This window comes from Erythranthe guttata, chromosome 2, assembly GCF_056151865.1.
Source record: "Erythranthe guttata isolate IM_541 chromosome 2, IM_541, whole genome shotgun sequence".
Taxonomy (NCBI): domain Eukaryota; kingdom Viridiplantae; phylum Streptophyta; class Magnoliopsida; order Lamiales; family Phrymaceae; genus Erythranthe; species Erythranthe guttata.
Genome location: NC_142534.1, coordinates 9,519,582 through 9,533,350, shown reverse-complemented (window position 1 = coordinate 9,533,350; position 13,769 = coordinate 9,519,582). Strand labels below are relative to the sequence as shown.

At 40.1% G+C, this 13,769-nt stretch overlaps 1 protein-coding gene across 1 annotated transcript; it reads left to right on the top strand.

The window, feature by feature from the left end:
* The first annotated feature begins 294 nt into the window (after window positions 1-294).
* On the top strand, window positions 295-7,009 carry LOC105976372 (uncharacterized). Its single transcript, XM_013001640.2, has 9 exons — window positions 295-1,418; window positions 1,724-2,095; window positions 2,183-2,251; window positions 2,996-3,484; window positions 3,606-3,674; window positions 4,901-5,065; window positions 5,380-5,596; window positions 5,799-6,119; window positions 6,308-7,009. Exons 1-9 carry the CDS (start codon window positions 612-614, stop codon window positions 6,418-6,420), a joined length of 2,622 nt encoding a protein of 873 aa, XP_012857094.2. The 5' UTR covers window positions 295-611; the 3' UTR covers window positions 6,421-7,009.
* Window positions 7,010-13,769: the final 6,760 nt, after the last annotated feature.

The window sequence follows — 13,769 nt, the reverse complement described above, 5'->3', positions numbered from 1 at the left end:
CCACCCAAAACTCCAAAAATCTATCATGCGACGGCGACCAAGAACACGAGCAACAAGGGCGAGCGGTTCTCTTATGCGATGACGACTTATTCATATTTTTACAATTTATATATGTATCGCTATATTTTTATTATTTATAAATATACCCCTATATTTTTTATATTTACGGGTATCCCCGCATGTTCGTATCCTAATTTTTTGAAAATGTCGTATCACCATGTCCGTATCCACGTATCGCCGTGTCCACGTGTCCGTGCAGCATAGTTATGGTGCTTTTCTTTTACCCAACAATTTAGGTAAAGTAAAAAATATAAATACTCGTGTGCCACGATTTTTGGATGAAAAACATTACAAATTTATGTTCAATTAAAAAAGAAAAAGAATAAAAAAACCAAGTCCATTTTATTATTTTCTTGGGAACTCAGTACTCAAATTTTCGTGAAGAATGTCATTATAGATTCGAAAAGGGACATTATGAATTCTGACAATTGTAATAGTGGTCTCTCCAACCACACATGTTAACTGGTTCATGAACTCCTCTAATGGCCGATCCACCTGCTCATAAGATCTTCGTTCAATAGAGGACAGATAATTTCACCGTCCTTCTCCATATGGCGGCGGAGGACGACGATGATGTCACATTCGGAGACTTCGCCTCCGCTTCATTCCAATCCAATTCATTGGCCGACGACGAATGGGGCGATTTTGTGAAATCCCCGCAGCAATCGAAGCCTTCCGGCACAAATTTCAATGGAGATAATTCCGCATCGCCCTCTTCGTGGGTGAAGCCCAGTGGCGCTTTGCCGCTCTCCATTTTTGGGGATCCCGAGGAAGAAGACAAGGAGGTACACAATTTCGGTATTTCTGTGGATGTCAATCAAGGGAAGAAAAGTACGATTTCTCTGGATCTCAATTCAAATTTAGTTAGCAACGACGCATCGAAGAATAATCGGAATCTTAATATTTCCGATCTGTTTAATCGTTATTTAGAGACCAAGCCTGAAAACGGGCATGGTCCCATTTCCACCGGCAGTGAAAATGGAGTTCATTCGAATGGCGCTGGATCAGCTGTTACCGAGTTGAAAAATATTGATTTGAATGATAGATTAGGTGTAATTGATGGCAGCCAGCTCACAAACACGATTGACAATGACGAATTTAGTTTTAAGTCGTATGTGCCAGATCCAAATCAGAATGCCGATCCCTTTGGCGGCTGGACTCAAGAATTTTCCGGATTTAGCTCGAATTTAAATACATCTCCTCATGTACATACTTCAAGTTCAGATGTCGACATGAATGGGCATAGGCAACATTGGGATGGCTCTGCTACTGTTGCTGCTATTGATGATGATGATGATGACGGATGGGAATTTAAGGATGCATCTTCAGAATTTCGGACTGAAGAAGTGATTAATAAAGTAAGGAATCATTCTCATTGTTTAAGATTATATTTCAGCTTTGTGAAACTATTTGTTTAGGTTTCTTAGTCTTATATTGGTTTAAGAGTTTATCATTTATCAAGATCGCAAATATGACGGTCAGGAATTAGTGTCGAACTATTGATATGATCTTAACTTCTGACGTTGATTGTACAGTTACTACTAACTGACTGTAGAAAATCTGTTTACTTGCACCAGCCTAAAAATATAAATTTTACATTTTTGAAGTGACTTTTTTTGGTCTTTCACATTTGCTTGTTGAACGTGATGAAATTTAACTGAAGGTTAACTTAATGGAGCATGAAGTTTCTGAAAGTAGTGCACACTCATCTGGGATTGGAAGCAGCTTAAACAATTCGCTCGATTTGTTTGGGACTTCAAATGGCAGTTTGTTTGCTATGCCAGATGAACCCGTTGATTATTTTACTACCCCAAGTGGTATTTCTGGCACTTCAGGAGAGATCGATTTTGTTGATATTCAGCCGAGTGTAGCAACTCTAAATGGTTTTACTTCAGAGACGAACTCAGTTATTGAGCAAAATAACGTTAAAGGTTTGTTAAACAATAATACAGATGTTGGAAGTGCAGAATATGATGCAGATGAAAATTTTGGAGATTTTACAGTGGCATCTGCAGTAGCTGGACCAAAGCAAGAGGTAAATAGCTTTTCATACCACTTGTTATGGTTATTCTTACTCTTGCAGCAAAAGTTGCACATGGTAAAGTTTATGTGCTTATTTCAGGAAGTGTCGACCAATGGCTTTCATTTTCCTTCTAAAGATGTAGTATCAACATTGGATGACAAAATCCAGGTGAAGCAATTTTTTGTTCTTTTTTCATTTGATAGACCTTTCTACTGCTGATTGCATTCTATTTGTTATTCCCTTTCATAGCTACCTATATTAGTGACAGGAAACAAGGCAGTCCTTATAAATAGAATCTTTTGACTTTTGACCTTTAGTATGGACCAGTGGAGGGGTTATTTGTAGATATCGATGTCTAGTAGAGTGACCGTGTTTCATGATATTTATTTTCATATTACTCCATGTTTACCTTTTCCTTCTCACGAACTGATGTGATTCCATTTGCATTATTGCCTCCTAATTGTTAAAACTATGGTTATATATATATATATATATATATATATATATATATATATATATATATATATATATATATATATATATATATATATATATATTATTTAAATTTCTGTCCATTTATCTTATGTCACTTTTATGTGTGTGTCCATTCATCTTATATTTTCACTTCCTTCATCCGTCGATCGTCTTCATCCAGCTATATTTTGGAGTTCTGTCACGTCAAGTTGGCTCTTTGTTGATTCATCTTTTCTCAAAAGAATAACATATTTTTAAATTAGCTTTCTTTAATACGTTATTCGGCATCACACTCTTAAGTTTAGAAAAATAATTTTGATCTGCCAAGGAAGCTGTTGCATTTTGTACTAAAAAAGTTAATCTTCCTTATGTAGCTGGAAAATTTTATCTTTTCCCTTTTTTCTTTTGATTTACTTACGTTGATTTTTCACCTTATAGGAGAAGGATACAAACTTAAATTATCACAAAGGCGCAATTCCGCTCTCTATTTTTGGCAATGAAGAGCCAGAAAGTGGTGATTCTTCAGATATTCAAGATCTGTTTATTCACCAGTCTACTTCGGATCAAAGAAATAGTCATACTCCTACCTCAGTCATCTCTATCAATGATCTGATATCAAGTTTATACAGCCAAACTGAGCAGACATCTATCGTATATACTGTCCAAAACCCAACCGAAACTCAGTTGGGCCTATCCAGTGCAGCTTCTGATTCCAATATAGAAGAGGACGAAGATCTTGATGATGATTCATGGGATTTTAAGGATGCCTCACAAACCATAGTTGACAGTGCGGCATCTAATAGTAGTATCGGAGATACATATATGAGCATCTCCTCGAAATTGAAGCTGAACAATTATTTGGATTTCTATTATAAATTAAAGGAAGAATTATGCTTTGTAGCTAAATTTCATATTGAAAGCTTAAAGGTATGTATCACTGGGAAGGCAGTTTCTCAATCTTGTTCTAATTGTTATTAAGTATCTGAGGAGTGTTGTCACAACAACTTACGTTTTAACATGCTTGCCATAATATGCTCCATTTTATTAGCAAGCTCGAGCGGATGCTACAATATCTGGTGAAGGTGAAAAAGCTGCATCAACCGATAGTGAATTACAGGTGAATCATCTCTTAGTCCTTTGCATGACAGTTCATGAGTTTTATATTTTTTCCCGAAATTAAATTGAAAAAGACTATTGCCTACATCTATGGTTCTGAAACTCTAGTATTCTCGCTTTTAGAACTATTAGTAAATATTGATTGGATTAGGAATTAGGATATGTAAGATGCCATTGGTTGTACTGTATTCAACTTCCTCAGTTTCAAGAAACACAAAGATATGAAGCATGCTTCACATTTCGAATATATTCGCTTTTACAATCTAACACTGTTCAAGTTTGACGATGGTAGTCTTTTCGAACTATTTGGTCTGTGTATTGTGATTGCAAAAAACTAGCTTTTCTGAGGGTTATCTTTTAACTACATGAAATTCATTAATTTCTTTTTCCGATTCAAAATTTTCTAGCCTGTTTAAGGTTTTATTGCAATCTAAAAGTAATTTGAAGTATTATTTGGAAAAGTAAGATCAAAGTCTTTTTTTCCCAAAAAATGTCAAAAGTTTTGAGGGAATGGTTGGAGAAGTTTTCAATTGAAATCAGTGTCATATGTGATCCATCATTGGAAGGTCAAAGCACTAGTTGTGAAGTTCTCAGTGAGATTATTCCACCATCCAAGAACCTCATTGGAAGGTCAAAGCACTAGTTGTGAAGTTCTTTCTTTTTGCTGGATTAATCCTCTATAGAAACTTATTTGACCGGGAAATGAAACATCTATGTGAAGGATGAATCCGGAAGAAGAAACCAATTTGTTGCAGAGAGCAAACCATGTTATGTAATTGCTGATAGACGAAAGATCAATGTTTAAAAGTTTCTTTTATTCACATTGGTATTTTGCGCTTATTTTCACTAGTCTGTGTTCACTATATGAAAGCATTTTGTTAAAGGTGGAAAGAGATATTTCTTAAATATCACAAACAGTATACTTTTTGTTTTTGATTTTCCATAAATGGTTAATAATCTATCTAAAGGTAGATTTCTCATAGATTTTCATGCTAAGATATTAGCTACGATATTAGTTATGCATACATGTTTGATCAAAGCGTCACCAAAATTTCATTTATTCATTTGGAAGTGATGCTAAGTAAATGAGGTGTGCGTTTCTTGTTGTAAAATTTCCAATTTTATTCAGTACTTCAGAAGGAACATTTAATTGAGTACTTGATTGTGCTTGTCTCTTGCAAGTTCATATTGATCAATTAATATCTGAATATCCTCGATCTTTTGTAGTTGGTCTGCAAGGAACTTGAAGAAATGAACATCCTTTTTGAAGATAGTAATCTGCAGGATCACCCTTCAGGAGATAGTCATATCAATCAATTTGTTCAAGTTTTGTTGGAGCCACAGTTTCAAATACTTGATTCAGAATATCACTTATCGAGAAACTTGCTACGAGTACGTATATTGTGCCTTCAACTTTCACCTGATAGCTATGCCCTTTATACTACTGAATGTTTTAACCGCTTGAAATTTGCTGTATGGATATATATATCCAGAATTTTATCTGCACTTGGCTTGTGGCAGATTTTTTATTTATTTATTGTTATCGATATCCAAATTCTCAGTTGTTTTTGGATGAAACAAGCATTGCCACTTGTATTTGAGTTGAGGATTGCCTGACTGGAATTTTCCTTTTTCCGTTATGTTGCTTTCTGTGTGTGCATGGTGGTTGTTTGCTGCTTATGATGTTTTATCTTGATGGGCGACAGGTAAAGAAGGATCTGAGATCAGCTATGGAACTTTTAAGACACACAACAACAATGCTTAAAATTTTGAACGTGGGAACAACGGACGAACAAATGGCATATATTTCCATTTGGTCTGAGATAATTTCTGCATGTATGCAAGAGTTAAAACATGGTGCCTCAATCTGGAATCAAGCAGTAGAGAAGCATCTTCAAACTCAGTTACTATCTGAACCTCAAGGTACAGTTCAAAAGTAGTCGGTGATCATTTTGAGGGGAACCACTACACTGATATCTTCAGTAACATAATATTTTTGGTAAATAATAGCAGATTATGAATTTGGTCAAGAACATAAGAAGATGAAGAGGACATTATTTTACGCCTCAACGTTTTTTATAGTCACAATTTTAATTCTTCTAAAATTAGAAAAAAATGATTACAGGGAGGAAGTTCTTTTTAGCCCTTGGAGAGATCTACAAGGTGGTTGTGGTTCTTGGAGCTTCAGCCAAATTTTTCAAGCCCTGGACTTTATCAGGTTCTGTTGATTCGCCGCCAGCTATCTATATTCTTCTAGAAGAATGTCATGCTGTATGGTCAAGTTCAGGAATTGAAGAAGCTTTTTCAAGTGCTTTGGATAATTCATCATTATTGAAGTCCATCAAGCACATCCTCGATCTTGATGCACTTACACTTCAGAACTATTTATTTGCCGAAAATGAATCTAGGTGTTGGCTGTCAATACTAACGGCAGGAGCTGTACCAGGTAGACATATTCAAATCACATATCAATTAAAAGAATATTTTTAAATGTTCAAAAGAAGTCACCAATTATGAAAAGATTCAACATTGAATTGGAGTTTGCCCCGTTGAGCTATATCAAGTCCTATAAATATCTTTCAATCATGTTTCTTTACCTCATGATTTATATATTCTTAACATTTCTAAAACCAGATATGAAGATGATTACATGGGGAAACCAGCAGTGCTTTGTCACACTTGCAAATCTGTGGGCAAATCTAATCAGCCGCAATCCTCCGGAATTGGCGCAGTTAAACCTTGGCTGATAACGATAAATGAGTGGTAAAATCGAATATCATTGGTCTTAATCTAGAATGCCTTTTTTCTAGATCTGTGCTTTGGCTATCCAACAAAGAGCAATGGACCTGGCTTTGTACTATGCTTACTTCTTTCACCATGAGACAAATATGTTAATATATATTGGAGGAAATATCTGTTTGCCCGTCTCATTGGATTGCATTGAGTTGATCAAACGACGGAATTAAGATTTGAGTTTCTGAGCTGGGGTTTATCAAGAAAAAAAAGTTGTGTTCTTTCTCAACGTTTCATAGCTATTGGTATCAGTTCGAAGTTTTCGTTTGTTAGGCATTCTCTTCGATAGATTTTATAGTATTAAGAATATAGTGTTTGTTTGTTTTTTGTTTTTCCTTTTGTTTTACCAATGTATAGAATCTTTCTGTATGAACAGAGTTGTTCTGGGTGAATTCGCTCAACATTTTCTGCCATAGTGCAAAATATTTAGGGTAATCGGAAATTCCGGGTTGTGTTACTTAATGGTTTTGTACTAGTAAAGCAGGATAGTTGTGTTATGTCGTTAGTGAATACAAAGTTGAGTGTGATTATTTATGTTTTTCAGTGTGTTGCTCCCTATTTCTCCTCTCACTGTACTAGGAATTCAGCAAATGTATAAATAAAGGGACTGATGAATTTTATATCCTACCCTGAAGATGTTGGAAATGTAGATTTTCTAACATTTTTGTTTCAGATGTAGGTAGGTAGGTAGCACTTTGGTAAGGGCTGATTGCTGCTGTTTCTTGAGTTTGCTCAAGGGGATATATTACTAGTATTTTATGTCAGTCTTGTTTGTTCCTCCTCTTCAAGTTTATCTTCATATTACCAACGAATTAAAAAATGGATTATCGAGAGTGTCATTTTTATTTTTATTTTATTTAATAAAAAATATAAGGGAAGAATTGTCGAACATAAATTCATGGCTGCGGCTATATGCAATACTAATTCCACTTGTGCAAGACCAAATTAAAGAAAGATTCCAAAAGATTCCATTTTATTAAGATGAAATGACAAATATGCCCATAAATTAAATTGGCTTTTGTTTGCTCATGCAAGACCAAATAACAAATAATAAAAAAATATGAACAACTAAATTTCGACATTAAGGTGTTGAATATATGTCCATAAATTCGACACCTTAATGTCGAAATTTAGTAAATTTTGGACTAATTTGCTAACAGTTAAATTTCGACACTAAGGTGTCGATTTTTGTACTCCAAAATCGACATCTCAATGTCGATTTTTACCTATAAAATTCGACATGTACATGTCGAAATATGAAACAACTAAATTTCGACATTAAGGTGTCGAATATATGTCCATAAATTCGACACCTTAATGTCGAAATTTAGTATATTTGGACTAATTTACTAACAATTAAATTTCAACACTAAGGTGTCGATTTTGTACTACAATATCGACATCTCAATGTCGATTTTTGCCTATAAAATTCGACATGTACATGTCGACTGCGTCTGCGCGGGATTTTTTTTGGAAAAACGATATTCTAGCTAGAAAAACACATCAATGCATAATTTATTGGATTATTCCACCGTAGATTCTTCTATTTTGATGTCTATTGACTCCATACTTGCCATCTTTGTAAGATTTGTTGAGTTTTGATGATTTTGAATGTTTAGGTTTTGTGGGTTTATAGATGAGGAAGGAGAAAGAGGGTTTATAGATGAGGAAGGAGAAAGATTTTGATAGAGAAGATGAGAGTTGGTCTTGTGGTTTGTGATAAGGTTCTTTTTGTTTTTGAGTTTTTGGTATTGCACATTTGGAATTTTCTATTTTTTTAACAAGTAAGGGTATTATAGTATTTATATATTGAAAAATTTAATTTGGTCTTGCACAAGTGGAATTAGTCTTGCATATAGCCGCAGCCTAAATTCATTTCTATTATGAATTATTGAAGGATATCAAGAGTACATTTTAAAATTAAATAGAATACCAAAACGAATAAATTTATGTTGAGCGACCAGAAAAAAATGAGGGTCCTCAAAAACAAGGGATAATTTGATAAAACCCCCATTACATAAATGTCATTACAATGAGTCCAATTTTCTTTTACATTTTTAAGATAAATCCAAAACAACTTTTATTAATTAAAAACACTTAATTATCAGCATTATACCCCTAACTAAGAAATAACGTATATTTATATCTTAAATAACACGTTCTTTACTAATTCCATAATTCACGCTCATTGATTGCATATTTCTGTTTCGGTGGAGTGGGAATTGTAATCCTCATAATTTTAATATGAGAGGTGATATTTGCGGTAGCATTTTTACGAATGCGGTTTTAATAATTCACTCTCTGCCTCTCTTTCTCTCTTTAGAAACAAATCCTCTCCAACTTTTATATTAGAAATTGTCTCGAAACCCATCATTATAGCGATTTATAATGGAAATTAGTGCATCGGATGAGGATCGAGATACACAATCCAATCAAGTAAATTTTGTTCGTTTTTGTTATATAAATTTGGAAAACGTGGCTAACGACCAAAAAGGGCACCGAAAAACAATTTTCACGCCAAACTGGACGCGAAAAATAATCTCCAAAAATGTGATTTTTTTGGGGGTTTCACATGATTAACACCAAATTAACTACAAATTAAACACATATAACTAATCTAGATGAGAAATTACCTTTAATTTCAAGAGATTTTTGGATTTGGGAGGATTTGTGCGAATTGTTGAGGGTTTATGTGTGTTTTGGGGATTTTTTTTGGGAGTTTTGGTGGTTTTAAAGAGAGAAAGTCAAATATGAATGAACGGTATTCATCATTTCAGTTTTAATAATGCCCCTCTTTCTCTCTCTAGTGTACCTCGTTGATCAATGATTTGAGGGGTATTATCGTCAGAGTACTGTGATGGAGGTTCTAGAACTACAGAATATTGTTTTACTGAGGGACTGTCATGGAAATCACTAACTGCACAATCGGCAAGTAGAGTTACGGAGGGATAACATCTCCGAGAATATTTTCAGCATCATTTTTTTCTCAAGTACTGTTGGAAGCAAAGCCCTGAGCAGATTCCTTTACGCTGACATGGAAGGGGTGTTCGTTTCGTCCAGTTTCTCTCATGCCCGAGTCATCACCTTCAAAAGAAGATTGTCAAAAGACTCAAAACTAAATGACTTTATATATTCTCAATGGTTACTTAAGTATTCTATCATCAAGGCGACATACAACATGGTTAGTTTTATACCTCCTCTTTGGTATTGAAACGCGCTCGCCATAAAAGGTGCTTGAGGTATTGAAACGCGCTCAACATTTGTATTATTAGATAAGTGATATGACTAATTGGGCCAACCCAATGGCTTATAATTTTATTAATATATCGACTCCCTGGGGCTTACCTCTGCCCCTAAAATATTTCGTTCGCCAAGGTCTACTTGCTCCTCGAACGGTTCAAATAACCGATGAGGACCTTCAGTGTATAATTGCGGAAGCTTCAACAAGATCAACTTCTACTTACTCCTCGAACGGTTCAGATAATCGAAGAAGACCTTCAGCGTATAATCACGGAAGATTCAACTCGTGCTGCCACTGAATCAGTAGCACCATACATCGCCAAGGTTGGGCATCTCATCCCAAGGGTTCGTGACCGCCTCATCCTAAAGTTGGGGGCTATCCCATCCGAAGGTTGGGCATCTCATCCCAATGTTTCGTGATCGCCTCATCCTGAGTTGGGGGACTATTCCACCCCCAATTGAGCATCTCATCCCAATGGTTGGACATCACCCTTACCTTTCAACCCCAAGTGGGTTCACCTCCCATCTCAAGAGCGGGATATGGTCTCCCTACTCATAAAATAGAACATCCCCAAGCGGTGGACATTAACCACCCAAAAAAAAAATAAATAACAAAAATCGGACACGTTTCCCGAGGCGCGCACGGGCACGCTTCCCCGAGGCAAAAGATTACGGGCACATTTCCCGAGGCGCGCACGGGCACGCTTCCCGAGGCAAAAAAATCACGGGCAAGTTCCTGAGGCGCGCGCGGCACGATTCCCGAAATCAGTTGACAAACTTAACTTGAGTACTTGTCACTATATCTCCCATACTCAACTACTTAGTATGTATAACGTTTACTACTAGTACCAACCCCGTTGGTGGTATCAAATATACCAACATTCAGTACAAAATCATCACTCCAAGTACAAACTGTTCATCGCCAATTCGCATGGCCCCATTCGAGCACGCCTCGATTCGCTCAAAAAAAAAAAAAAAAATCATGCCCGATCGCGCTCCCCAACGTCCTGCAAGCCCCGCGCCCCCCTCCGCCTCCGACAACCCCGCGCGCGCGTGCTCCCCGCTTCCCGGCAGCCCCGCGCGTGCGCGCTCCCCGCACACCAACACGTGCACGCCTCGCGCGTCCGCGCCCCGCCCCCCGACGCGTGCGCACGCCCGCGCCCCGCTCCCCGACACGCGCGCGCCCGCGCACCAGGCCCCTCTCCCCGACACGCGCACCCCAAGCCCCGCTCCCCTTGCCGCGCGCGCGCCCGTGCTCCGTGCCCCGGTTGCCCAGCAAGCCCGCGCCCTGTTCCCGCGCGCTCAGCAAGCCTGCGCCCCACGCCCTATCATGCGCGCGTTCTGCGCCGCCAAAAAAAAAAAAAAATTGAATAATAATATCTTTATTATTATTATTCCACGACAATGATTAACACAAAACTACAACACTGATCTACTCTCAACTTGAGCCCGCGTCAATCGCGCAACGCACGCTAGGACATATCCAACTGCGATATGTGCGTGTGCTCCTCCTCCGCCGCGGGACCTCCATTCGCGCCCGCAACCTCGAGCCACGTGATCCTTCACCGTGCGGCATCGATCGACATGTGCGTCCTAGATACGCACGTCGCTCCACAGCCATTGCGATACAACTTGCTCGGTCCTACGAACATCAATTCGCGCGCGCGCCTCGCTCTACTCACTTAATCTCGCGCAACCATCACTGCGCACCACATAATCGCGAGGGAATTTCAACGCGCTCTACCAAGTTGCGCAAGGATTCTTAACGCGCCCCACTCAATAGAGCTAGCTCTCCGCAGAGAAAATAAAAATTATTATTCCTCTACGCCACGCCAACGACTAACGGAAAACAACTGCACCGATCTACTCTCGACACGATCCGGTACCCTTTTCGATTTGGCTCCCACATCAACTCGAGAGTGGGGGGCTTGCGGGACAACTCCCACGAATAGACAACTCGCTCGGTACTATAACCTGCAGCGAGACAACTCCCACGAGGAGTCAACTCGCTCGGAACTATGAACCCGTTGCGAAACAACTCCCACGAGGAGCAAACTCACTCGGTCGTACATCCCGCAGCGAGACAACTCCCACGAGGAGACAACTCGCTCGGTCCTACAACCAGCAGCGAGACAACTCCCACGAGGAGACAACTCGCTCGGTCCTACAACCCGCAGCGAGACAACTCCCACGAGGAGACAACTCGCTCGGTCGTACAACCCGCAGCGAGACAACTTTTACGAGGAGACAATTCGCTCGGTCCGACAACCCGCAGCGAGACAACTCGCTCGGTCCTATAACCCCTTGCGAGGCAACTCCCACAAGGAGACAACTCTCTTGGTCCTACAACCCGCAGCGAGACAACTCCCACGAGGAGACAACTCGCTCGGTCCTACAACCAGTTGTGAGGCAACTCCCACGATGAGCCAATTCCCTCGGTTCTACTAACCCGCAACGAGACAACCCCCACGAGGAGAGAACTCGTTCGGTCCTACAACCCGCAGCGAGACAACTCCCACGAAGAGACAACTCGCTCGGTCCGAAAACTCGTTGCGAGACAACTCCCACGAGGAGACAACTCGCTCGGTCCTACAACCCGCAGCGAGACAACTCGCTCGGTCCTACAACCCGTTGTAAGGCAACTCCCACGAGGAACCAATTCCCTCGGTTCTACGAACCCGCAGCGAGACAACTCCCACGAGGAGACAACTCGCTCGGTCCTACAACCCATTGTAAGGCAACTCCCACGAGGAACCAATTCCCTCGGTTCTACGAACCCGCAGTGAGACAACTCCCACGAGGAGACAACTCGCTCGGTCCTACAACCCACAGCGAGACAACTCCCACGAGGAGACAACTCGCTCGGTCCTACAACCCACAACGAGATAACTCCCACGAGGAGACAACTCGCTCGGTCCTACAACGCACAGCGAGACAACTCTCACGAGGAGACAACTCGCTCGGTCCTACAACCCACAGCGAGACAACTCCCACGAGGAGACAACTCGCTCGGTACTACCAACCCGTAGCGAGACAACTCCCACGAGGAGACAAATCGCTCGGTACTACCAACCCGCAGCGATACAACTCCCACGAGGAGCCAAGTCGCTCGGCACTACGAACTCGTTGTAAGGAAACTTCCACGAGGAGCCACCTCGCTCGGTAATAAGACTCGATGCGAGACAAATCCAACAAGGAGACTACTCGCTCAGAGCGACCTGAATCCGCATGCTCCCCAGTCGCGCGTCCAATGCTCATATAACTTCGTTGCGAGACAACTCCCATGAGGAGACAACTCGCCTGAAATTCACTATATAATCGCAAGCTCAAGTTAGCACGATTACAACCTAGAAACACTTAGAGATATTATGGGAATCTATATAGCCTGGCCAGCTTGATTACTCAAAATTTATCTACTTGTTTTCGATGGGTCCTTCATTTAAACGTGGCCACGATCCAAACATACTTACAACCCACGAGGTCTAACAAGGGGCACGATCCCCATAAAAAAATCTTGAGAGCCTGATCCCCTCCTCAAGTACATCACGCACAAGGCTATATGTAAACACATACAAGCAACGCGTCAAAACATTGACAATGTCGATAAATAATAACTCCCACGAGGAGAATACTAGCTCCGTGCTACTACATTATCGCGAGACAACTCACACGAGGAGATAACTCGATCAACTCTATTACCCCACGACGAGACAACTCCCACGAGGAGATAACTTGATCCGAGCTACTACATCGTCGCGGGACAACACCGACGACTCAAGTAACTTATATCGCGACAAATTGGTCGCGCTACGCGCCACGCGCCTCCACTCCCCTCCGACACATGCTCCAACGCATTTTCGCACACCATTAGGCCATACGCCACCGATCGACTTCTACAATTTTTACTCTCGACACGATCTGACACCCATTTCAACATGGCCCCCACATCGACTCGAGAGTGGGGGGCTTAATGATATGCCTAATTTGGCCAACCCAATGGGCTTATAATTTATTAATATATTGGGCCACGAGCCCAATATTGAAGACCACTATCATCGAGGCC

Bases quoted from the DNA above. Each gene is read 5' to 3' on its own strand.
- LOC105976372 (XM_013001640.2), top strand. From the start codon at position 612: ATGGCGGCGGAGGACGACGATGATGTCACATTCGGAGACTTCGCCTCC. The intron at 2,096-2,182 runs GTAAATAGCTTT...TGCTTATTTCAG, and splicing joins TAGCTGGACCAAAGCAAGAG to GAAGTGTCGACCAATGGCTT. The intron at 5,066-5,379 runs GTACGTATATTG...GATGGGCGACAG, and splicing joins TATCGAGAAACTTGCTACGA to GTAAAGAAGGATCTGAGATC.